At 43.3% G+C, this 21,499-nt stretch overlaps 4 protein-coding genes across 7 annotated transcripts in view; all 4 read right to left on the minus strand.

Annotated features, from left to right (window-relative positions):
• Window positions 1-874, minus strand: part of LOC8078063 — a 3,253-nt gene extending 2,379 nt beyond the window's left edge. Inside the window, exons 1-2 of one of the 2 annotated variants that reach the window (XM_021455800.1) lie at window positions 674-874; window positions 454-579 (exon numbers count right to left, since the gene is read on the minus strand). In XM_021455800.1, the coding sequence (XP_021311475.1) occupies window positions 457-579; window positions 674-760 (210 nt within the window). In that variant the 5' untranslated portion in view covers window positions 761-874 and the 3' untranslated portion in view covers window positions 454-456. The remainder of the gene's footprint in view (window positions 1-453; window positions 580-673) is intronic. The other variant, XM_002459137.2, reaches the window with a different exon arrangement.
• Window positions 1,693-3,063, minus strand: LOC8074142 (probable aquaporin TIP1-2). Its single transcript, XM_002459138.2, has 2 exons — window positions 2,726-3,063; window positions 1,693-2,646 (listed from the first exon to the last, which is right to left on the minus strand). Exons 1-2 carry the CDS (start codon window positions 2,856-2,858, stop codon window positions 2,003-2,005), a joined length of 777 nt encoding a protein of 258 aa, XP_002459183.1. The 5' UTR covers window positions 2,859-3,063; the 3' UTR covers window positions 1,693-2,002.
• On the minus strand, window positions 6,373-11,389 carry LOC8074143 (vacuolar fusion protein MON1 homolog). 3 transcript variants are annotated; one of them, XM_021457232.1, is made up of 15 exons: window positions 10,881-11,389; window positions 10,707-10,786; window positions 10,516-10,587; window positions 10,374-10,413; window positions 10,198-10,281; window positions 9,947-10,068; window positions 9,713-9,845; window positions 9,032-9,123; window positions 8,877-8,958; window positions 8,165-8,229; window positions 7,767-8,054; window positions 7,599-7,690; window positions 6,867-6,931; window positions 6,603-6,694; window positions 6,373-6,514 (listed from the first exon to the last, which is right to left on the minus strand). In XM_021457232.1, exons 1-15 carry the CDS (start codon window positions 11,262-11,264, stop codon window positions 6,484-6,486), a joined length of 1,722 nt encoding a protein of 573 aa, XP_021312907.1. In that variant the 5' UTR covers window positions 11,265-11,389; the 3' UTR covers window positions 6,373-6,483. The 3 variants fall into 3 exon arrangements, with proteins under 3 accessions (XP_021312907.1, XP_021312906.1, XP_021312908.1); XM_021457231.1 differs by having other exon boundaries at window positions 10,198-10,299; XM_021457233.1 differs by having other exon boundaries at window positions 6,373-6,694; window positions 10,198-10,299; window positions 10,881-11,388.
• On the minus strand, window positions 12,313-21,427 carry LOC8074144 (ABC transporter B family member 20). Its single transcript, XM_021456671.1, has 11 exons — window positions 20,814-21,427; window positions 20,606-20,660; window positions 20,344-20,519; window positions 20,057-20,257; window positions 18,150-18,409; window positions 17,754-18,064; window positions 17,432-17,652; window positions 16,971-17,311; window positions 15,325-16,103; window positions 14,865-15,106; window positions 12,313-14,034 (listed from the first exon to the last, which is right to left on the minus strand). The coding sequence occupies exons 1-11, from the start codon at window positions 21,201-21,203 to the stop codon at window positions 12,805-12,807; spliced, it is 4,206 nt and encodes a 1,401-aa protein (XP_021312346.1). The 5' UTR covers window positions 21,204-21,427; the 3' UTR covers window positions 12,313-12,804.

Genomic DNA, 21,499 nt, shown 5'->3' on the forward strand with positions numbered 1-21,499 from the left:
CAGCAGCTGTTGTCAGCACTATAGTAACTAGGCATCCATCTATATAAAACGCAACTCAAATACATGTGGGTTATGACTCATAGGATGCTAAGGACTTAAGGAGAGGTAATAATAAGGTAGCAGAGTTTATTATCCCAGACCCAAATGATATAGTAGCAGAATTTATTCTGGACTAAAATATATGGGAACAAAAATGATAGTCCTCAAAGAAACGCATGGTTTCAGATGGGGAGGGAGGTCGTTGATGATGAAGAAAAAAAAACAAATAAAACAAAATCGACATGATTTGATTTGAGGAATAGATACAGTAGAGCGGAAGCTCACTGGATGTTGTTACTTGCTGAACTGAAGAAGCCAACTAAGGGATACGGCCGTACGGGTACATTACAAGCAGGCGACCCTAACCGTCCCATCTGATGCACGGGATCAGAAAAAACAAGAAAGGGGATGGACCTACTAAGAAGAAGAAGAGGCAGAGGCAGAGGCAGAGGAGGAATCCGCGGCGTCGGGTCCGTCTGCTTCGTCAAGGCCGAACTTGTGCTTGAAGGCGTCCTGGCGCTGCATCCACATCATGTGGCCCTGATACAGCAAGGAATTCATTTGGATTCGAAATGGGAGCCGGAGCCGGAGGGGAATAGAAGAAGCCTCCGGATACAATTGACCCTGCACCTACCTGCAGCGCTGCTGCCCATACGACGAGGAAGGAGGCCACCCAGAAGCGCTTCTCCTTCACCAGCTTCGACAGATCCACCGCCGCCATGGCTAATGATCTCGGCTTCTGTTGCGGGCGGCGGCTGCCCCTTGCGCATGAGCAGAGCAGGACGATGTGGAGGCCAAGAGCCGCCCATGGGCACGGAACGGAAGACACACTTTTGGGCTTCTCTGGGCCGGGCCGGGCCGTCGCGGTGGCAGAACCATAAACCTGCAGAAAACAAGTCCTCACAGCAACACCCCTACCTCGGTTTTCTTTAAATAAAGAGGTATATTCTTTATTTTGAAAAAAAGGGGATAATCTTTTGGAAATAAATCTATAGTTTTTATATAGTCTAATTGCTCCGTCATGATATATTGACGTGCTAACACATAGGAAGGCTGACGTGGTGCCCCATCAGTCCAAATTTGCTTTCAAAATCACTCATGGAGGTAAACATCCGTTTTGTAGTTGAAGGAGCTAAATCAAACTACCCTAATAATAGTTAAGGCGGTCAGAAGAACTACTTCTAAAACAAAGAAAGTAACACTGCTGACACGTCTGCTCTATCTATAGAGTCTGAAAGTACTGTTCGTTGATTAGTGATTCGGCAAAAAAATTAGTGAGCAGGGTCTATAGTCTCCATAGTCTCATCTGGGTTCAATTTTTTTTTTTTAAAGAAAACAATGATAAGATATCTTAGCTTGCTATGCAACTGTAGAACGTACATTAGAGGGCGTGTGTTGCTGTTCTCTAGGCGGCATCGATCCTAGAGTCAGACGAGATGGATTTGTGTCCTGCTTCTGCCTTGTAGTATACTCCAATTGACAGACACGAAGTGCGCAAATGTTGTTTGTTCTACAGGAATGGATAATCGAGAAGCAGCAGTCATTTAATTTGCATCCGGCCGGTATTAATGATGGGCAAAAACTCGAGATCATCGATCCCACCTAGTGTAGACTGATGCACAACGTGCAGGTGAATGAATTGAGGCGCTCCCATGGAATTAAAGATCGAAGAGATTATAGTACGTAGTATATATATTTGGACAGCAGCGATAATAATTAATAACTTGCTAGGAGAGGATAGGAAAACACAAACGACGACAGAGACAAACAATTAGGCATATATATGGATGTGGAGATGGAGAAGAAGCGGCAGCTAGCCTAGCTAGCTCCGATTATTCGTTCGTTTGGACTGGACAATGCAAGAACCCATCATCAGGATGATCGACCTGGAACTGGAACTGGAAATGAAAATGAATCAACGGACGGCGCCACTGCATCTTCATCGGATCAGTAATAGTATTATTCAGTAGTCAGTGGTGGGCAGGTGGTGGTGATGCGTTGGGCGCTGCTGCTGTCCGATGAAGATGATGTCGTAGACGAGCGCGGCTATGGCGGCGCCGGCGAATGGGCCGAGCCAGTACACCCAGTGGTTCTCCCACACGCCGCTGACGACGGCGGGGCCGAAGGACACTGCCGGGTTCATGGACGCGCCGTCGAAGGCGCCCCCCGCCAGGATGTTGGCGCCCACGATGAAGCCGATGGCGATGGGCGCGATCACGCCGAGGTCGCCCTTGTTGGGGTCCACCGCCGTCGCGTACACCGTGTATACCAGCCCGAAGGTCATCACCATCTCCAACACCACGGCGTTCCAGGCGCCCACGCCCGCCGACAGCGAGAAGCCGCCCACGGCCGCGCCGCCCGTCGCCATCTTGAGCAGGATGCAGGCCACCACGGAGCCCAGCAGCTGGGCCACCCAGTACACCACGGCCTTCACCAGGCTCATGTTGCCGCCCACAAAGGCCCCGAAGGTCACGGCCGGGTTCACGTGCCCGCCGGAGATGTTGGCACCCACGGACACGGCCACGAACAGGGCCAGGGCGTGAGCAAGAGACGCCGCGATCAGACCGCAAGGAGTGCCGCTGGCGCCGCCATCCGTCGTCAGCTTACCTGGCCGTGATTCGTTAGTTAGTTAGTTAGTTAGTTATAAATTCATTCAAATAATTAAATCGCCAGCAACACCACTCACTGAAGGCCATCCCGGATCCTGAGCCGGCGAAGACGAAGATGAGCATGGAGATGAACTCGGCAACGGCGGCCTTGGCGGTGTCGGGGTGGGACAGCTCGCCCGGAGCGCCCACCGCGATCCTGCTCACCGGCATTCTATCTGTACGTCTTGTGGATCGAGGACGGAGAGGAGGCGGACCCTAGCTGTCTGATGTCTGATGTCGACGGAGCCTCCGGATCAGGTCAGGCTGCTGCTGCTATATATAGGCCAGGAACCGGCCGGCCGGGATTGGAGGCTGGCCGGGGAATGCCATTGCCATGGAATGGAACGAAGCTGCTGGAGATCTAGAGCCGGATAATTTGCCCATGCATGACGACACGACCGCTTCAACACACACACACACACCAAAAAAAAAAAAAAAAAGTTCCAAAAGGCCTATCTGGATCGGGATCGAGAATGCATGGTGTATATATTTTGTTGCTTGTTTTTTCCAAACAAACACTTCCTACATATCTCCTATTTCACCCCTAAAAAAACATATCTCCTATCTCAAAAAGTCAATCAATAACATTTATATCTTTGAATAAGTTTACTATAAAAACTTAAGATTGTTTGACTCGTCAAAACAAAACACGAGATGTATATTTATTTTAAATCCAAAGAGTACATCCACGTAGAGAATTGGTTCGTGCTGATGCATGCCAACGCCATCATTTCGGTAGGGCCAAAGCTGCCGTGAGCAATTCAACTACCACACCAAAAACTGCTATGCTTTTGGCGTAAAAAATAAACTAGGGCCTTGTTTAGTTCACCCAAAAAAGTAAAAAGTTTTCAAGATTCCTCGTCACATCGAATCTTACGGCACATGCATGAAGCATTAAATATAGACGAAAGCAAAAACTAATTACACAGTTTAGCTGGAAATCGCGAGACAAATCTTTTGATCCTAGTTAGTCCATAATTGAATAATATTTGTCACAAACAAACGAAAGTGTTATAGTACCGAAATCCAAAATCTTTTCGGAACTAAACAAGACCTAGATGCAAAGTTCAACAAAGGTGCATGGGACTGCGCATGATATCCGACCAAAGACGCCCCCAATGTGTTGTCTCATGTAGGGGATGTTTGGTTGCTAGCCATAGTCTACCATAATTAACTTTAAGTAAGTGTGGTAAGCCAAAAAAGTATGGCTAATAAATTGGTTGCTACACTTTGCCATGCATGCCTAAAGAAATCTTGCCACATTTTTTAACTCTATGACATGTGGAGCCCAAAAGAATCATGTCTAAGCTTAGTTGTCAACCAAACACTTGCCAACTTGGTCAAACTTGCCTAAGGTAAAGTGTGGCAAATTGTGGCTAGCAACCAAACAGTCCCTATGGGTTTGGTTTGTGGGTTTATTGTAGCCAGGACAGGAATCTTAGCCTGGACACCACAAGCCTGTTTTCAGAGAGCCACTCACGTTTGTTTGGTTGATTGCGCTGCTAAGCCTAGCTAGAATGAGCATGTTGTTTGGTTTGCTGTGCAAAGGGCATAGAGTCATCTCTTCCTTCAACGGGTAAGTCTACCTCTTCTCAGTCATTTCATCAAACACATGGAGCTCGTTCATTTGCCATGGCTAACACCTAGAGCTCATCCAGCACGTAGCCACGACCCTGTTGCTGGGCGAGTGAGGAGGGGCAGAGGGAGGAGGGGGCATGGAGGAGGAACGCCCAGACCTTGCCGCGAGCATGGAGGAGGAGGAGCTTGGCCGGACTTGGGGCAGCAGCTCACCTTGGCCTTGTCGATGCGCTTGACGACGACACGGTCCTCGGAGGCGCGGTCGGTGTAGTCGAACTAGCGAAGGTGTCCCCGGAGGCGCGATCCCTCACGTAGCCGAACTCGACCCACAAGGGGACAGCCACCTTCGCGGCTTCCGGTGAGGCTCCGCGCGGTGCGGCACCTCCTCTTGCCGTCGTCATCCCTGGACGGGCGGCGCTCGTCGGCGGCGCCAGCGGGGGCAGGCGGAGGAGGAGAAGCAAGCGCCCATGGCCGGAGTCCGAGGTTCGAGAGCCGGGGATAGGGGCAGATGCGCATGTGGGGGAACGGGGGGGCAGAGTGTCCCCATTGGCTTGCCCCTACCACCGCCGGAGCTCATGCTCATGGTGAGCCAGAGGAGGAGCAGATGCCGAAGAAGGAGCGCCGACGAGCAGCGAGGGGGGTAAGCGGAGGAGCGAGGGGGAGCAGCGAGGGAGGTCGGGCGGAGGAGCGTGAGCGGTGACAAGACTCGGAGACGAGGCTTAGCCAAGCCAGGCCCCAAGAAAAACGGACATTGCGGTCGTTCTCTGAAGCCAGGCAAAGGCCTATACAGTGGCCAGCTTAAGCCTGGCTAAGCCCAAAAACAGAGAACCAAACACCCACATCTTAGCTCCAGCAGGCCTGGCTAGAAATTGGCCACCCTACCAAACAGACCCATAAACTCAAGCGAGGCGAGAGAACACCACCTCTTGGGAGTTTGGTTCCTCACAAGTCACAAACACAAGGACTGTTAGATGTGCTGCATGTACGCTCGTCAGACACACGTGTGTAAATATGACATAGCGTCTATAAATAAAAAGCCATCCTTCATTGATCGAATCAACTCAGCCCGGTTCCCTCGTCCAGAATATTAGGACGCAGCTCAACAAAGTCAACCAAGCAGACTTGCATCAACGTGCAATACTCCCCCTCTTCTATCTATAAACAAACTTTTAAGACAGCAACATGGGGTACATAGAATAGAAGTTACGCTTACGTGGGCAGATGCCTCGGCCACCATCATCATGCAACTCCTTCACTTCACAATCAGAGGTTGCTGGATTGCTTTACTTCCTACTCCTAACCTAAGGCCTTCTGCAGTAAAGTGGTCAGGGAGTGATGCCCAAAAGAGAAGAGAGAGTGTTTGGGCATCACTCCCAACCCTGCCTTAAGTGGTGCTTGTTTTCATTGAGGCCAAAAGTATTAGGGGCGGTGAATGAAGATTCACCAATACCTAAAGTATAAAAAATAATTATTTACTATAGCGTGTGTCAGATCAGCACCTATTTTCACAGGACAAGTAGGATTTGGAAGGGCACGGTTGGATTCGAGAGAGATCTATGGCAGGAATTGGGACACCAGAGAGAGGAACGGAGGAGGAAGAGAAAGGGGAATTTTCCATCGCGCGAATGAAAAAGGCAACGGGAGTATTTTATTGGGCGTGGGTCCCAACTGTGTCAGATTGGCTCCGCTCCTACAAATTTTGCACTACAGCTAAGGCCTTGTTTAGTTTCGAAAAAATTTCGAATTTCGACACTGTAGCACTTTCGTTTATTTGTAATAAATAATATTTAATTATAGCCTAACTAGAATCAAAAAATTCGTTTCGTGATTTACATCTAAACTGTGTAATTAGTTTTTGTCTTCGTCTATATTTAATGTTTCATGCAAGTGCTACAAGATTCGATGTGATGGAAAATCTTGAAAACTTTTTGATTTTCGGGGTGAACTAAACAAGGCCTAAGTGGGCATCGGTGCTTATTACTGTATACAGGGCCTATTTATGGCACCACTACCACACTACAGAGGGCCTAACCTTCCCTTAATACACGCACAACAGATCCTTCCCAAATAGATACAGCTTAACGGGCTGCTACAAACAGATAGGAAATGGCGCCGTAGACTCATAATAATAAGAAAAGGCTCCAATCCATCATTCAGATAAAAAACCAAAAGGATCACCTCTCCTGAGAAAATGTCAAAGTGTGACAAACCCAGCCCCTCATATACCTCCCCAACAACGATGGTACTGCCTGTGTCGGTACAAGTACATCAACCATCAAAAACTTTCAATAAAAAAATGCAACATAGACACAACTTACACACAGGACAATATATCACCAGGAAAGGGCGCTTTCTCCATACACGAATATCTCATTTTCTAAATCCCTCACCCATTGGCATACTCTATTACACATCTTGATTGCTTGAGTCTGCAAACAAGTATAATCCAAGTTAGATAATTTTCCCTATACAATCATGATAACTGCATTAACCCATGCGCCCTCAGCTCTACACAAAGATGACAGCAGCTGTCTTGTGCTATGATCCATTAAAAAAAAACACACCCCCTCAGCATCAACAACTGAATGTACATGCACTGACCTTATCAGCCAGTGGATTAAAAGCTGCATATAGTTCAAAATCCTGGGTAATCCAGCAGAATAGAACTGCAAAAAAAGGGAAAACTTAAATGAACAACTCACATTAAGTACCCAGATGATTATGAAACTCAATAGAGCAAGTGATTTTGACATCATCTTGACAGGGAATGTACTGCACTCTTGTGATACAGGATGCTTGACAATAAATTAATTCTCTGTTGCGTCATCCAAGCGTTTGATATCTACACAGGTACAGATGAACAGGGAGAACCATGCAATTCTAGTGAGCCATTCTTTACTATTATCTGAGCTAACTAGCTCCGGCGCACAAATGAACAGCAACCTGAAGATTCAAATGTATTTGCAAACTTCTGCAACTAATCAGTCCCCCCCCCTCCCTCTATATATGCAGACACTGACACTAATAGATGCACCCAGTACTCCTGTGACATTACATAACCACATGTGTAATGTACAGTTCAATCAGTTTTGTCCAGTTAAGTCACTATGACAGTATAGCCTATTGTCACATTTTACCTGGCCTTGATGAGTATATAACAGAATCCCAGTGGTTTCGAAAGAGCAGCTAATGGAATGTGTATGGTTTCTAGAATAACTGAGCGTCCAAATTTACTAAAAATGAATCACAATTTTCTATAGTACAGAAGTATTTTGTGGCTAGTGCTTCCAAATAGTGGGACTCGAGTATTTTTGGGTGTTACAATCGACTTACCATAATCTTCGTCTCTTCGATATTGAGTTTTGTGTGGACCAGTTGCTTTATCATGCATGGATGCATACAATTTTTGGTAAGCTTTGTACAATCTGCATATATGAGGTTGTCATACAAAGAAGAATCACTATTATAGAAGTGAATGTGTAGTAGCATCAATATCCATACCTCTTCTGCTGCTTTTTATTACTTATGGGTGAGGGAAATTCTGATGACACAAACTGGTCAAGGTAAACACTTTTATATATAAAATGCCAGAGTCCACCTGGTCCTCCAATTGCCATTTCAGAAGATAAAGATTGTGAATTCATGTCTCGAGAGGATTCAGGAGGGTGTGATGCAGATTGAGAAGATGGGTCGGTTGGGAGATCCTCCACACACAATGCATTCTCATGTAAAGATCTTTGGACCTCAATGAGGACATTTGACTTCAAGAGAACATTTTGGATACGGGCCCTAGACATTGTTCACAAAAGAATAGGCTATGTCAGTTTAATTTTTGGTGGCACATATTTAGACACCTTGTGACATCCAAATCATGCTTAGTCATTTATTGGCTTGCTCACCTGGAATCTTTGAGATCATAAAAGGCATCTGATCGCGTAGTAAGCAAAGCCACATATGTATGTTCCTGTCAAGAAGAGACCCACATTTAAGCTGCAATGCTTTTAGCCTCTATACCAGTTATTATGTAAGAAAAGAGAGATTGCGCATACGAATGGCTGATGTCAAATTCCTAGTTACTCCTACATTTTAGCACAATATCATGTGCACTAAAACAGGGGTAGAAACGTCTCAATGTGCTCTTATCTGTGGTCCACTGCTTGTTCAGATCCTTAACAAATTGATTTAGTTATCTACCTTAGTCCCTGTATTCTTTTATTTTCAAAGTCTAAAACATGCACATGTAGAACCAGACCCCACATGTCACTGGCTAGCTTGGTGTTGGTGGTATAGATGAAGAGTGCCCCTGAAATGGAGGTATTGATGAAAATCTCCTAATCTGTCATTAGTCAGCATTCAGTATTGACATTTCCTAAGCTAGAGTTCAGCAAGAACAATAAAGGTCACGGTAGCATTGGACTATGAGACGCAAAATGTCTCTGAACAAGCTCGAGATGACACCCAAAGTAGTCTGAGATAAAAAGAACTCAGTTGTCATCATTTTATTAATGAAAAACATAAACCTCTAATGTACCTATCCTTGTTAGCAATGTATCTCTTGCTGATAAGAATGGTAAATCAATACAGCTATTTACATGTATAAATTTCACTCACGTCAAAAAAATGAACATAAGCATGCAAGTAGGCCATAGGATTGTATCTTGGCAAACATATGGGTACAAAAGACTCTGAAGTTCTGCATAAAAAGACAAACTGTAAGAATATTGTTCAAGGTTAAAATCCTTCATTTCAGAGTATGTCATGATTACCTAAAAGATTCTGAGGACAGAATGAAATTCGCAAGTAATAAAATATCATCAGGATGCAAAGTTGCCTTTTGTGCTCCAACAAGACTAATAACCTGAAAATAATCAAGAACAATATAGAAGAAACATTAAAAAAACAGAACTAGGGAAACGAAAAAGGAAACATCCCTAAAGATAGTAACCAGTGGTAGTAAGAACAAGAGCATAATCCTCATACATTCACCTTGCACAAGTCATTAATTTGAGTTGATAGACTAGAGATATCAGTTGCTGTTGTATTTCTACACAAGTAGCAAGCCTTACACAGAAGTTCACAGAACTTTAGCCTAAATACATCTAAAGGACAAATCAATATGGATAACTGGAAGAAATAAGTGCACAGATGTATGCACCTCTAGAAGGTGTGTGGAACCTAAAATGTGTTCACAGATAACTAGAAACACAGATTCACAGCACAAAATAGAAACACACCTATGTATGAACAGGTCGAAGGTGCAAGTGGAACGTAAATTGTGTTGATAAAATGATAAATAACTATTATGGAAACTTCCTTTACACTATATATCAACAAAGTGTCAGAATTCGATAAAGAATGAACTTTAACACTTAATTTGTGGTTATCAAGCCTTATTATATAATAATTAGTAGCATAGTGCAAGCTGTCATGAATGAGCAATGTCCAACCTTGTGCTCACACATCAATAGCACAAATAAAACCCCTGAATCAGCAACGTCCTGCAAAACTGCACTAGCTGCCTGCCTTGTTGATTGAGCAAGAGGAAGGCATGTGTAGGCATGAAGAAAAGTCGCAGGATTCCTGTAAAGTTGTTTCGATGAGACTCCCAGTGAGTGCTACACGTCCAAACACTTATGTGGCATAAAATGAGTCCCAGGCAAAGGAAAAAGAAATTGACTGACCAGCTGAATGCATGTATAAGAGATTGGAAAACTGCATCCGTGCCACCAAGCAATGTTGCCATATCAAATCTGGGATTCTTCTCAAAGCACCTATTGACTGACTTTGTCAAAATAAGCAACAACTGCAAAGTCATGTTTTCAGAGACATATCAGTAAAAAGATGGAGAAGGCATATCTGCATAAATTTAGCCAGGCTAAAAGTCCATAAAAAAAGAAATAATAGTAAGTGATGAATGCAGCAGCGGAAGCACCTGACCATACATGAGCTCTAGTTGCCCCCTCAATCCTTCATATGACTCTTCCGTGCAGCTTATACAAACTAAATAGATTGGCCCCTTCACAAGGAAAACTATCTGAAAGTGTAGCATGTCTTACAATCTAAAGTAAGAAACAGTATGGCACTATGTGACAAGGAAGGCAAGCGGACCTGATGTTTGCCAGCTCTGACAAATTTGATATGGTCACCACTGGAATGAGAGGAAATCAGGTGAGACAGAGTCTACGAATGCCAGAAAAGTAAGGGCATTGCTAAAATAAACGCAAGGCCAAGGCCAAGGCCATATATAAACCTGTTCTCAACAAAGGAAATGATTGCTTGCAATGTAGCAGAAAATCCGGCTAGCTTGTGCTCATCCCCATACCTGAAAGTTGCCAAGGTGGTAACAGTGTGTTGTCATGGTTTCGGTTGGTTGGGGAAAATGAATGTGCATAGTAGATGTAGCTTCTCTGTAAGGACTTATTAATTCCTGTTCCTCCATACCTGGAATATATTGGCTTGCCAGAATTGCTCAGGATGAAGAAATGTTTTTTCCTCTTCCTCCAGGAAGAGGAAGCATCGTCCTGAAACACGAGAGCGGCAGGCTTGGTGACCCACTGCCACTTGAGGCAAAGTCCGAGTGTGACGGGGGTTGATGAAGGTGTGTAACGAGCTCACCTCGTGGAGATGCTTCTTGTCGCGCGGCCAATCCTGGGCGGGTTCGGGGTCGGGGTCGTCATCGAGGCTGCTTCCGCGCTCGCCAGCGTATCCGCTGCTGCTGGGGCTGGGCTGGGAGACGTCGTCCCCATCCTTGTCATCGTCGTGGAGGCCCTCGGGCGCCTCCTTCCACGCGGAGGTGCTGCTCCCGCCTCTGGACGCGGCGGTGAGGTAGCCCTCGTCGTCGTCGTCGTCGTCGTCGTCGAGGTCGTGGATCTCGGCGGTGTGGAAGTCCGGGGGGAGGTCCCTGGTGCCGCGAAGGGAGAGGGCGGCGAGCCGGGCGGCGGACTCAGCTGGGGGCGACGGGGCATCGGTGGGGGTGGGGTTAGGGTTGTGCGGATCCATGGCTGTCCTCTAGGCTTTCCCTCCACCAAATTCCCCTCGTGCCAGTGCCCTTCTTTCTGCTCCTCCCCGCGACCGCGAAAGGAAGGGACCCTGGCCGGCCGGCCGGCCTCGATGGGATGGGATGGGATGGGATCAGATCATCAGAAGATGTATCTTGTTTGACTGGTTGTTGGTGGAGGGACGGTGTTGCCTCCTGGGCCCAGGCCCACACAGCCATTCAGGCCCAACCAGCTACTGGTCTTTCCGTTTTGGCTAGTTATTACTATTATCATCTGTTTCGAGCTGCTTCACTGCTTACTTTTACGTCTTCTAAAGCTAAATCTCACTACATAAATTCTCTTTTCATACAAGATATCCACATCATTCCCCACTAAATATTTTATCTCTTCTGCAAGGTGTCCACATCATTTCCCACTAGGTCCATGACATCTTATATTAATTACAAAAAATGACCATATCATCTATATCATGTGAAATACTTTAAATATTTAATCTATTAACATACAAATCATGTACATACACTATTTATTTTATCACCAATTCCTCCATAATGTAACCAAAAAATAGTTTTTCTTCTATTAGCTTAACAATTTTTTTACTAGATCTAATACAATACAATAAAATACATACAAGTCAAATTCATATATATGTATACATACATAACATACCGAATACAGTATCATATAGTCATGCTATGTATATAATAATCTATTTTTAAGAAAATCCCGCAGCATCGCGTGGAAAATTTACCTAGTATATACTCCCTCCGTCCACGAAAGAGTCAATTTCTAGAGTTGTCCTAAGTCAAACTTTTTAAACTTTGACCAAATTTTTAGAAAAAAATGCTAAGATTTATAGTATCAAATTAGTATTATTAGATTCATCATAGAATATATTTTCATATAATGTGCATTTTATATTATAGATGTTGTTACTCTTTTCTATAAAGTTAGTCAAACTTTAAAAAGTTTAACTGGCACGGATCCTAGAAATTGATTCTTTCGTGGACGGAGGGAGTAGAGTTAAGCAAGCACAGTCCACAGCAATCTTCTTAGTATTCCACACCAGAAAAAACTTGTGTAAATGAAAAAATGTAGTTGAATTTTCTGCAAATAACAATCACAAGAGGTTACAGTGGTCCTCCTAGGCTGGCACTGCCTACCACAAAACCATCTCCTAGCAGCATAGACAGTTACTGCAAAACAATACCCGCTTCCTCCACCACTGCTCTGATTACAATTACACTTCCAGTTCCAAACTACACCTCACACCCAGCATCAGCAAGAATGTAGGAGAGTACATTCTAAAGACTCCCGCAAAAGATAATAAACTAAGAGAACCAAAACTACACCTTACAGAGTAACACCCTCACAGGCTCATGATCATCAAATTCCAAAAAAAAATTTTAAAAAAGAAGAAAGATGAGAGAATTAGTGATTACCAAAAAAAAAAGGGCCATACGACATCTGGTCAGTCAAGCAGAGCTGATTAGCTTAGCTCCACGGGCAGGCTAATGTACACCATCTACTACCAGACCCCGCTATATTAATCTACGCTGGCGGAACCCTTTGCTAAAATGAGGCTGCATCAACTTCACATACAAGCCATTCAACTGCACCAACGAATCATGACTTCCCTGCTCGACAATCCTACCACCATTTAACACAACGATGCTATCCACATGCTTCATCATCGCTGCCCTGTGCGCGATCAAAATCGTTGTTTTGTTCCCCATGATCAAAGTGTCAAGGGCTTCCTGGACCACCCTACTCGACTCAGATTCGATAGCTGAGCTGGCTTCGTCAAGCAGCAAAATGGGCGCATTCTTTAACACCACACGAGCAATGGCAATGCGCTGCTTCTGCCCAGGAGTCAAATCCACCCCACGCATTCCCACATGTGTATCATAACCATGAGGCAGGCTACTGATGAAGTGATGGGCATTCGCGATCCTGGCAGCTTCTTTCATCTCAGATTCAGTTGCATTGTGCCTTGCATATATTATGTTTTCTCTTATGGTTGTTGAAAATATAACAGGATCCTGAGGAACCAACCCCATGTGGCTCCGCAGCCATCTCAAGTTGAACAACTTCAAATCACGGCCATCCAACAAAACTTGCCCAGCAGTTGGATCATAGAACCTCTCAATCAAAGAAATTATCGTGCTCTTCCCGGATCCTGATACACCTACTACAGCAACAGTTTGTCCTCCATTCACTCTGAGGCTAAAATTACTCAAAACCATCATCTCAGGGCGTGTAGGGTAGCAAAAATCAACACTCCTGAATTCAATGCTCCCATACACGTTAGGGGGTTTCAGGCCGCTGGCATCATCTGGATCAATCTTGGGTACGCGATCAATAATTTCAAATACTGAGGTCAGGGATTTCCGGCGTTTCAGTATATAAGGGGCAAGGCCAAATGGTTCCACCAGTGCGAAAGACGCAAAAGAGAAGACAATGTACTCCTTGACAGCGGTTACGAGACTGAGATGTCCATCCTTCACAGCAGCGGCTGTATACCACAACAGAAGTGCATTGCATGCGAAAAGAAGGAACTGAGAGAAGCCAAAGGCAAAACCAATGCCCATCCCATGAATAAAGCTTTTCTTGAGAATATTACCAAGCTGCAATCTATAAAGTTCCATTATTTTGTTACCAGCACAAAATGCCACCACAGTATAGATATTCCTCACGGCATCTTCAAGAACCAAAGAAGCTTTCCTGTGCATCTCCTGAATTCCTCTGGAAAAGCCAGAAAGCCACATTTTCTGCAGAAGAGCACCCAAGTGTGAGCCCAATTAAGCAGTTCGACAAGGAGGTTTACTAAGCTTTTTGAAACAGGTATTAAAATAACTGCATGCTATCAAATATCTTTCAGTTTCATAGAGACTAGAAGTCTCACTTTCTTCAAAGTTATTAGAAGCACAAAAGGTACTGTCAGACCTGTCACAGTGACCTTAGCCCAGCCTATCTGTAACTGCAAGATTAAGTTTTGGTGATGCTATTCAAAGGATTGATAAGGCAAATTGAAGGATTGATAAGGCCAAAAGAAAGGGGTTTAATAGTGCTGTGATTTTGGGTGCTTGGATTCTGTGGATTCGAAGGAACAAGTGTGTCTCTAATGGCGCCTCTCCTTCTCTCACCGATGTTCAGTACTACTTCCAGGAGGAGATGAGAATCTGGTGCTTTGCTGGAGCCCGAAATCTTCTAGAGTTGGGCTTAGGTCAGGCTACAGGACTAGTTTAATTAGTCCAGGTCAGAGGTCGGGTAGTTTTTTCATTTCTGTTTCAGGATTTTTTAACTCGATGTACAACAACCCTTCCGATGGGAAGGTTGTTTGTAAGGGACCGTAATTTCTTCTCTCTACAATATAAAGATGTGCAGCTCTCCTGCATGTTCGAGAAAAAAAAAAGTTTCGATGATATTCCGCATTAAGTTCCATAACTGCATACTTCAAAACTTAGAGAGAGAGAGAGAGAGAGTCATAATAAAATACATCCATACAGGTAAGGAAAGGCTTACTTCCATATAATAGACCTTAATATGTTGAGGAAGCATGGTAAAATCATGTTGGATGTTGAAATGGATGAGAACTAACCTGTGCAACCGCAGAAACGATAAGGATCGGTAACGTTGCCAATGCAACAAGAGCAACACGCCATTGTAGTAACATACCAAGAAGAAGTGCAACAAGAATGGCCGATGTATCCTGAATGAATATAGAAAGTCTGTTACTGAAAGCAGCGCGGACAAATGTTGCATCATTTGCAAGTCTCATCGATAATATGTCTGCACTATTTTCTTCGTCATCAAACCAACCAACTTCGTTGCGCAGAATTGCTGGAATACAGTAAACAGGATGTGAGAAATCTGATAATTCAACATCAGTTTTACTATAATAGTATAATCTATACATAATAGAACTTAGCAGCATTATGTGTTGTGTTAGATACTCATGAATATGTGCTTTATTTACGGATGTTGAACTAGATAGTTTATAAGAGGTGAGGTTGCACCATCAACTATGGGACTACATAGAAAGGAAAAGACAGTCATACCTGAAAACATCATCCTTCTGACACGCTCGGTCATTTTCTCTCCCATTATACCGAAGTAGAAGTGCTGCAAAAAGTTGGCTAGTACAGTAATTATACCCATGCCAACAATGAATGAGCAGTACTTATTCACTTCAGCATGTACATCACGGACCCCTATTTTGTAGTAGGCCACTACTATTAGAGATATTGTATAAGCAAGAAGAGGATTAAATGAACCAAAACAAGCAGCCCCAGCACTTCCTAACAAAGCATAAAAATATTCTGCAAGACTAAGCTCTGCAAGCCTCCAAAAAGATGGTGCTTTTGTGTGCTGCTGCTTGGAATCGTCAGCATGAAAACTATCAAATATGTCGAGAGGTCGGCTGAAAGTTTTTGAGTGGGAGCGCTCATTTTTTGGATCAGAAGTCAATAATGGAGATATTGGAGATTCTGGGTCTGATGTATTTGAGGACTGTCGGTGCAGCGGGACATCTATTTTGGGGAGATCAGGCAATTTCATTTCAAAACTGTCCTGCCTTTTGATGGATGGAGCTCTCTCAGAAGCAACCATTGGTAGTCTGGCTTCTGCCATTTGCTCTGAAGGGGGGCTTTGAATATTTGGTGATTCGCGTGAGTTATGATTGGCATCTGAAGTTCGGAATGTGAGAAAACCATGTGTTTTCTGAAGTGATGGCGATTTTGACATCTTTGGAGAAGATGATTCTTGAAAGCTGTGACTTGCTGACGAATCCCTTTCAATTTGGAAGGAGCTTGGCTCTTTATAATTTCTTATTGGTGTTCTGAAACAGTTCAGGAGGGAAAATTGTCTCAATTAGCCCAGAAAAAACTTAGGTCCCATGAGTAAAACAAAGTATTAATTCCCATTTAATGTAGCTATGTAAAAGAGGTGCATCTAAAGAAATTACATTGAAGCCAACATAAAATAGCATAATAATAGTTAAAGTGGCCCTAACTGTGCAATTTATGAATATATAAATTAGAAGCTGAGAGCACTTTTACAAACTTTATTGACCATTTAGGCATAATGCTTCAAACAAAGAACTCAACCCTAATGCTTGAGTAAACATAAGTTCAAAATGCAAGTCACTTGCAACAAAGCCATTAAATTCTAAGCAAAGTCACTGTAGGCAGGCTAATGCAGGTCACAAGTAACAATTAAACAAAAGCAAATGCACAGATAATTAAAGTATATAGATTATGCACGCCAAACCATAGTACCATACATCTACTTTAGCATGAATAATAAAGATAAAATAGCAATATTGGTAGTGAAGTTACAACATTTACTAGGTAAACATAAACTCAAAGATTCCAATGATTTAACTGAGGAAAGTGCATCATATCATAAAACAAAGAACAACCATTATATGACAAGGTACCTGAAGAAAAATAAAGTAAAAAAATGAGCATGATTGAAGCATTTAAACCACTAAGATAGAGCAGATAAGGTAGTTGAAAACTGATGTGCCAGTTAAGCAGATTTTCTTTTAGTGCATGCCTGCATTGGCATTGAAAATTACACTAAACAAAGATATCAGCTATTGACAGAGAATCAAGAAAGTTGGCCGCATTCTGACTGAGAACCAAAAAAAAATAGAGCTAAGGAATCAGCAAGTTGCAGCTTGCAAGAGGATGGATTGACAAACCTCTTTGGAAGTTTTGCGGCTTCTTCACACCTAAGAAGTTCTGCATAAAGACCATCAAGGTTTAACAATTCTTCATGTGTCCCCATCTCAACAAGTTGTCCTTCCTCCATTACTGCTATATAATCAGCATTCCTGATAAGACTGAGGCGCCGAGCTATGATGATGGTAGATCTCCCAAGCATTAGAATGTCTAGTGCTTCCTGGACTGCTTTCTCAGCCTCAAAATCAAGAGCACCAGTAACCTCATCCAGTAGAAGAATTGAGGGATTTGAGAGCACAGCACGAGCAATGGAAAGCTTTATCTTTTGTTCTTCTGTCAGAGAGAGGCCAGCCCGACCAACCTATGTCATGTTTAGTTTTAATCAAATAACCATGTTTTTTTTTTTAACTTCAAATAACCATGTTACAGTTGCTAAAAAAGCGCAATTCAATAGACAACGGTGATATAACAGGTGTAGAACCTGTGTTTCATATCCTTTTTCTAGTGAACTGATGAAAGCATGCACATGAGCTGTTTTGGCTGCCTCTTCAATTTGGTCAGTTGTGGCAGATCTACCATATGCAATATTTTCCATGATGCTCAAGCTCAACAAAGCTGGTTCTTGAGTCACAAGTCCTATTTGGCTTCTTAACCACTCTAGCTTCAAATTCTTTATGTTCTCCCCATCCAAAAGCACTTCACCTGTAACATATAAGCACAGCCCCACAGGTAATCATAAACCATAATTGATGTAAAAAAATAAAAAATAAATACTAGGTACTAGTAGATGGCAACTATAATACCTAAGGTTGGGTCATAGAAGCGTTCCATTAGAGGAATTATGCTGCTTTTTCCTGAACCATTTCTGCCAACAAGAGCAACAGTTTTTCTAGCAGGTACAGTAAGGTAAAATCCACTTAAGATGGGGATTTCAGGGCGGGACAAATAACTGAAGTAGACATTGCGGAACTCGATGTTGCCTTGCACTGAAGACAAGGTACGGCCATCCTGGTTCACAGTAGATGTTGAACGGCTTATCATTTCGTATAGTCTGTATGCAGCTATACGTCCTTGCTCAAAGGAATAGAAGTTTGTTGCTGCTTGATTAAGTCCACTACAATGAATTCAAAGCCTTGATGAATATTAGGGTAAAATTTTAAATTTAACTAAAAACAAACTCTTAAAAGCTACATTCTTACAGTCCACTCAAGATAATAGCAAACAGTGCTACTACAACTTCACCGCCATTAGCTCTTCCATGAGAGATAAGGAACCTCCCAACCCAAAGTTGTAAGGCACAAGAACATATGGCAAGGCCATATGTAAATCCGAGACCAAGACCTTGCACCAAACTTATAAGGATTCCATAGCGCAGTGTTGCTTGAAGTGAAGTAGCATAAGAATACTTTGCAAGGGTCTCATTTGTGAAGGAATACAAGGTCCTAATGTACAAGATTGCCTGCAAAACAAGCACTGATGCTTAGTTTATTTTAAGCTTCCAGTAAACCAGTAGAACAGAAACAGTGGATTTTCCTAGTCCTAGCTAAAATAATGCACCAAGTCATTGCCTGACTTAAAACAAGTCTGCAGGGAAATTACTTCGTACTCCCGGGAGTAGTTACTCTCATGTCTATATCTCTAGATTTAGAGTGTATATGACCGGACGGAATGTTATGTAGACGAAGTATATGATCATACCAGACCATCTAAGGTGATATGTATGTTAAGTATGTATGCATACATAGAATATGTGGTTATACTTATTATATATACTACAGTAATGGCATTTTAGTAATATATTAAAAAATATGAATTCCTTCAAAAAAAAATTTGCGTGGTAGGATCTAGAGTATCTTAATAGAGTATATAAACATACTCAAACCGATAAACAAGTATGAACACATACGTAATGTGGTTTATTGAAGATGGGAGTAACTACTCTCAGGAGTACGGAAAATATTATAATTCAGTATATATAAGTACTATTCTACACCCTAGGTGTAGAATACTATTCTACACCAAACTATTATAATTCAGTATCTTTCAGTAGCCGCGTTTCAATACTATTCAGTATTTTGTGGTGCTGAGTGCAACATTGAGTGATACTGAACGTTGTTAAATACTCCATTCCAAATTATAAGTCATTCCAAGAATCTAGAGAGTCAAAGCATCTTAAATTTGACCAAAATTATATAATAAAATAATAACATTTCTTTGAGGGGTAGTACTCATGTGTTTTTTCAAGTCAGTTTTGGCTTGTGATCCTAGGGTGAACAGTAGCACTTGTGTGTGTGTAGGGAAATTACTTCGTACTCCTACGAGTAGCTACTCCCATGTTTATAATCTCAAAATTTAGGGTGTATATGACCGGACGAAATGTATGCGGACGAAGTATTAAGTATATGATCATACTAGACCATCTAGGGTGATATGTATGTTAAGTATACATGCATACATAGAGTATGTGGTTATACTTATTATATATACTAAACTAGTGGCATTTTAATAATATATTAAAAAAATATGAATTCCTTTGGAAATTTTTCGTGTGGTAAGATCTAGAGTATCTTAATATGAGTATATAAACATACTTTTATTTGTTTCTGTTACCCTTGTCTTGTGGCACTTTCAAAATTCAAGAGGAGATCTTGTGAGGAAACCTAGCCTAATGATGCACCCCTACAAGTAAGTTAAACAGATCCTTGAGTCTAATTATGCGACCATACATATAGGTGCAGTTTGGTAGATGATTTAATAGTAGACATTAGATAAAATCTTCATTTGGTCCAATCTTCATACCTGATTATGCACATCCTGTTAACTGAACAAAGCTTGCTTTTTAAAAATACATCTTAACTTGCCAATATTGTGTCACAACCTTAACTATTATCATGGAGAAAATGTAGATAGAAGCAAGAATTATGTTCAGTCCAAATGCAAAATACTTTCAATCTATCTTAATAGTTTATCCTTGTTTAATGACCCAGCATTAAAAGAAATTCCTGGGAAATTAGCATTCAAACTTGATTTGTGTAAATATTGTATGTTTCGAGGAAGCAAAAGAAAGAAAGGGTACTCAAATTGCAAAATCAGGTATGCCACACACCTGTTCAGCAATGCTTGCTGCCTCACCATAAGCATCCTGAATATTTTCTGCAAGCCTGTGGAGAAATATGTTTGATATTCCTCCTGCAGCAACGATGAAGGGCCCAGTTGCTAATGTCAATAAAGCTATTTGCCAGCAGTTGACCAGACCAATGACAAGACCACCAAAAAATGTGGCCATGTTGTGAATGTAGTTCCCAACCTAAAACCAACAAGTTACAAAAGCAATCATATATATGACCGAAAGACAATTGGGCATGGAATGGAAGGTTTGGCACAAGAACTAACTTTCTCACTCAGAGCTGACTGAATGAGCAAGACATCACTCAGCACTTGACTGACAATATCACCATTGTTGCCGTACGTATCAAAGAAACTCATGTCTTGGTTTAAGAGGACTTGAACGTACTTTGATCTAATCACTGCCGTCTGTCTTTCCCCAGTCAAAATCCAGCACGAAACCTCTGTAGATATGAGAGATTTGGTAGATTTACTTCCACTCTTGTTAACATATCATGCGGACAACCAAACATGCATAAACTCGTCTTACCTATCCATCCAGCAAAGAAAACGCCAATGGCTATATAGAGGAAGTACAAAGCGTGCTGCAGAGGACACAACGGGTATTAGGAAACAGCTCAAAGAAGAATGAAGGATTAGGAGGTAGAAAAAAACAGTGTTTGTGTTGTTGGCAAGTAGAAGTAGCTAGCAGCTCCAGCGTGGGTAAGAAGAGGAACGAAGAGAGCATATGCAACTGCCTGGTTGATATTGTGGAAGAGGTCGTGGGTATGCCGCCCATGGGCATGAAGCGAGTTGATGGCTTTGCCGAAGAGGTGGAGGTAGACGACGAGCGCGACTCCGTGGGCAGCGGCTGCGAGGCTGCCGGCGACCATGAGCGCCCAGTCGATGCGGTCGGCGCAGGCGAAGAGGCGCTTGAAGGGGACAGCGGCAGGCGGCGGGTCCGGGTCGTCGTCGGCATCGTCTAGGGGCGGTTGGGCGTCGTCGTCAGGCGGCGGAGCGCCGTCCCCTCCGAGGCCGAGGTCGGCGGCGTAGGGGGAGGGCGACTCGGGCGGCTCAGAGGTCTCGGAGACGGGCGTGAGCGGCTGGACGTGGGGCGGCGACCAGCCGAAGAGTCCCCGCGAGACCATGGGCGCCGGCCGGAGCAGAGCTTAGCTAGGGTTGCTTGGAAGTCAGTGGCTTACGCTTGCGGCGGAGGCGAGAGATTTGAATGGCGTGCGACGCGACTGGGAGGAGACTGGGTCTGGGAAGGGAAGGAGGGAGCCGGAGAAGCAGTTGCGGTGTTGAGTTGAGTTGAGTAGGTCAAGCAAGGGGAGCTCGGGACGACGAGCGGAGAGACCGCGCGGCCGCCGGATCGCGGTGGGGTGGGGGGAGCGAAGGATCTCCTCTACACGTGTACTTAGGTTTCCTGACTATTTGTCAAGAA

The sequence above is a fragment of the Sorghum bicolor genome, chromosome 3 (genome assembly GCF_000003195.3).
Source record: "Sorghum bicolor cultivar BTx623 chromosome 3, Sorghum_bicolor_NCBIv3, whole genome shotgun sequence".
NCBI classification, from domain to species: domain Eukaryota; kingdom Viridiplantae; phylum Streptophyta; class Magnoliopsida; order Poales; family Poaceae; genus Sorghum; species Sorghum bicolor.

Bases quoted from the DNA above. Each gene is read 5' to 3' on its own strand.
- LOC8074143 (XM_021457231.1), bottom strand. From the start codon at position 11,264: ATGGATCCGCACAACCCTAACCCCACCCCCACCGATGCCCCGTCGCCC. The intron at 8,959-9,031 runs GTAATCATGACA...CTTTTTATGCAG, and splicing joins CTGTCCTCAGAATCTTTTAG to AACTTCAGAGTCTTTTGTAC. The intron at 6,932-7,598 runs GTAAGTCGATTG...CTTTTTTTGCAG, and splicing joins TCGAAGAGACGAAGATTATG to TTCTATTCTGCTGGATTACC.
- LOC8074144 (XM_021456671.1), bottom strand. From the start codon at position 21,203: ATGGTCTCGCGGGGACTCTTCGGCTGGTCGCCGCCCCACGTCCAGCCG. The intron at 20,661-20,813 runs GCAGTTGCATAT...TGTCCTCTGCAG, and splicing joins TCTTCCACAATATCAACCAG to CACGCTTTGTACTTCCTCTA. The intron at 17,312-17,431 runs GTTCTACACCTG...AACATGACATAG, and splicing joins AAAAAGGATATGAAACACAG to GTTGGTCGGGCTGGCCTCTC.
- LOC8074142 (XM_002459138.2), bottom strand. From the start codon at position 2,858: ATGCCGGTGAGCAGGATCGCGGTGGGCGCTCCGGGCGAGCTGTCCCAC. The intron at 2,647-2,725 runs GTGAGTGGTGTT...AATCACGGCCAG, and splicing joins AGGATCCGGGATGGCCTTCA to GTAAGCTGACGACGGATGGC.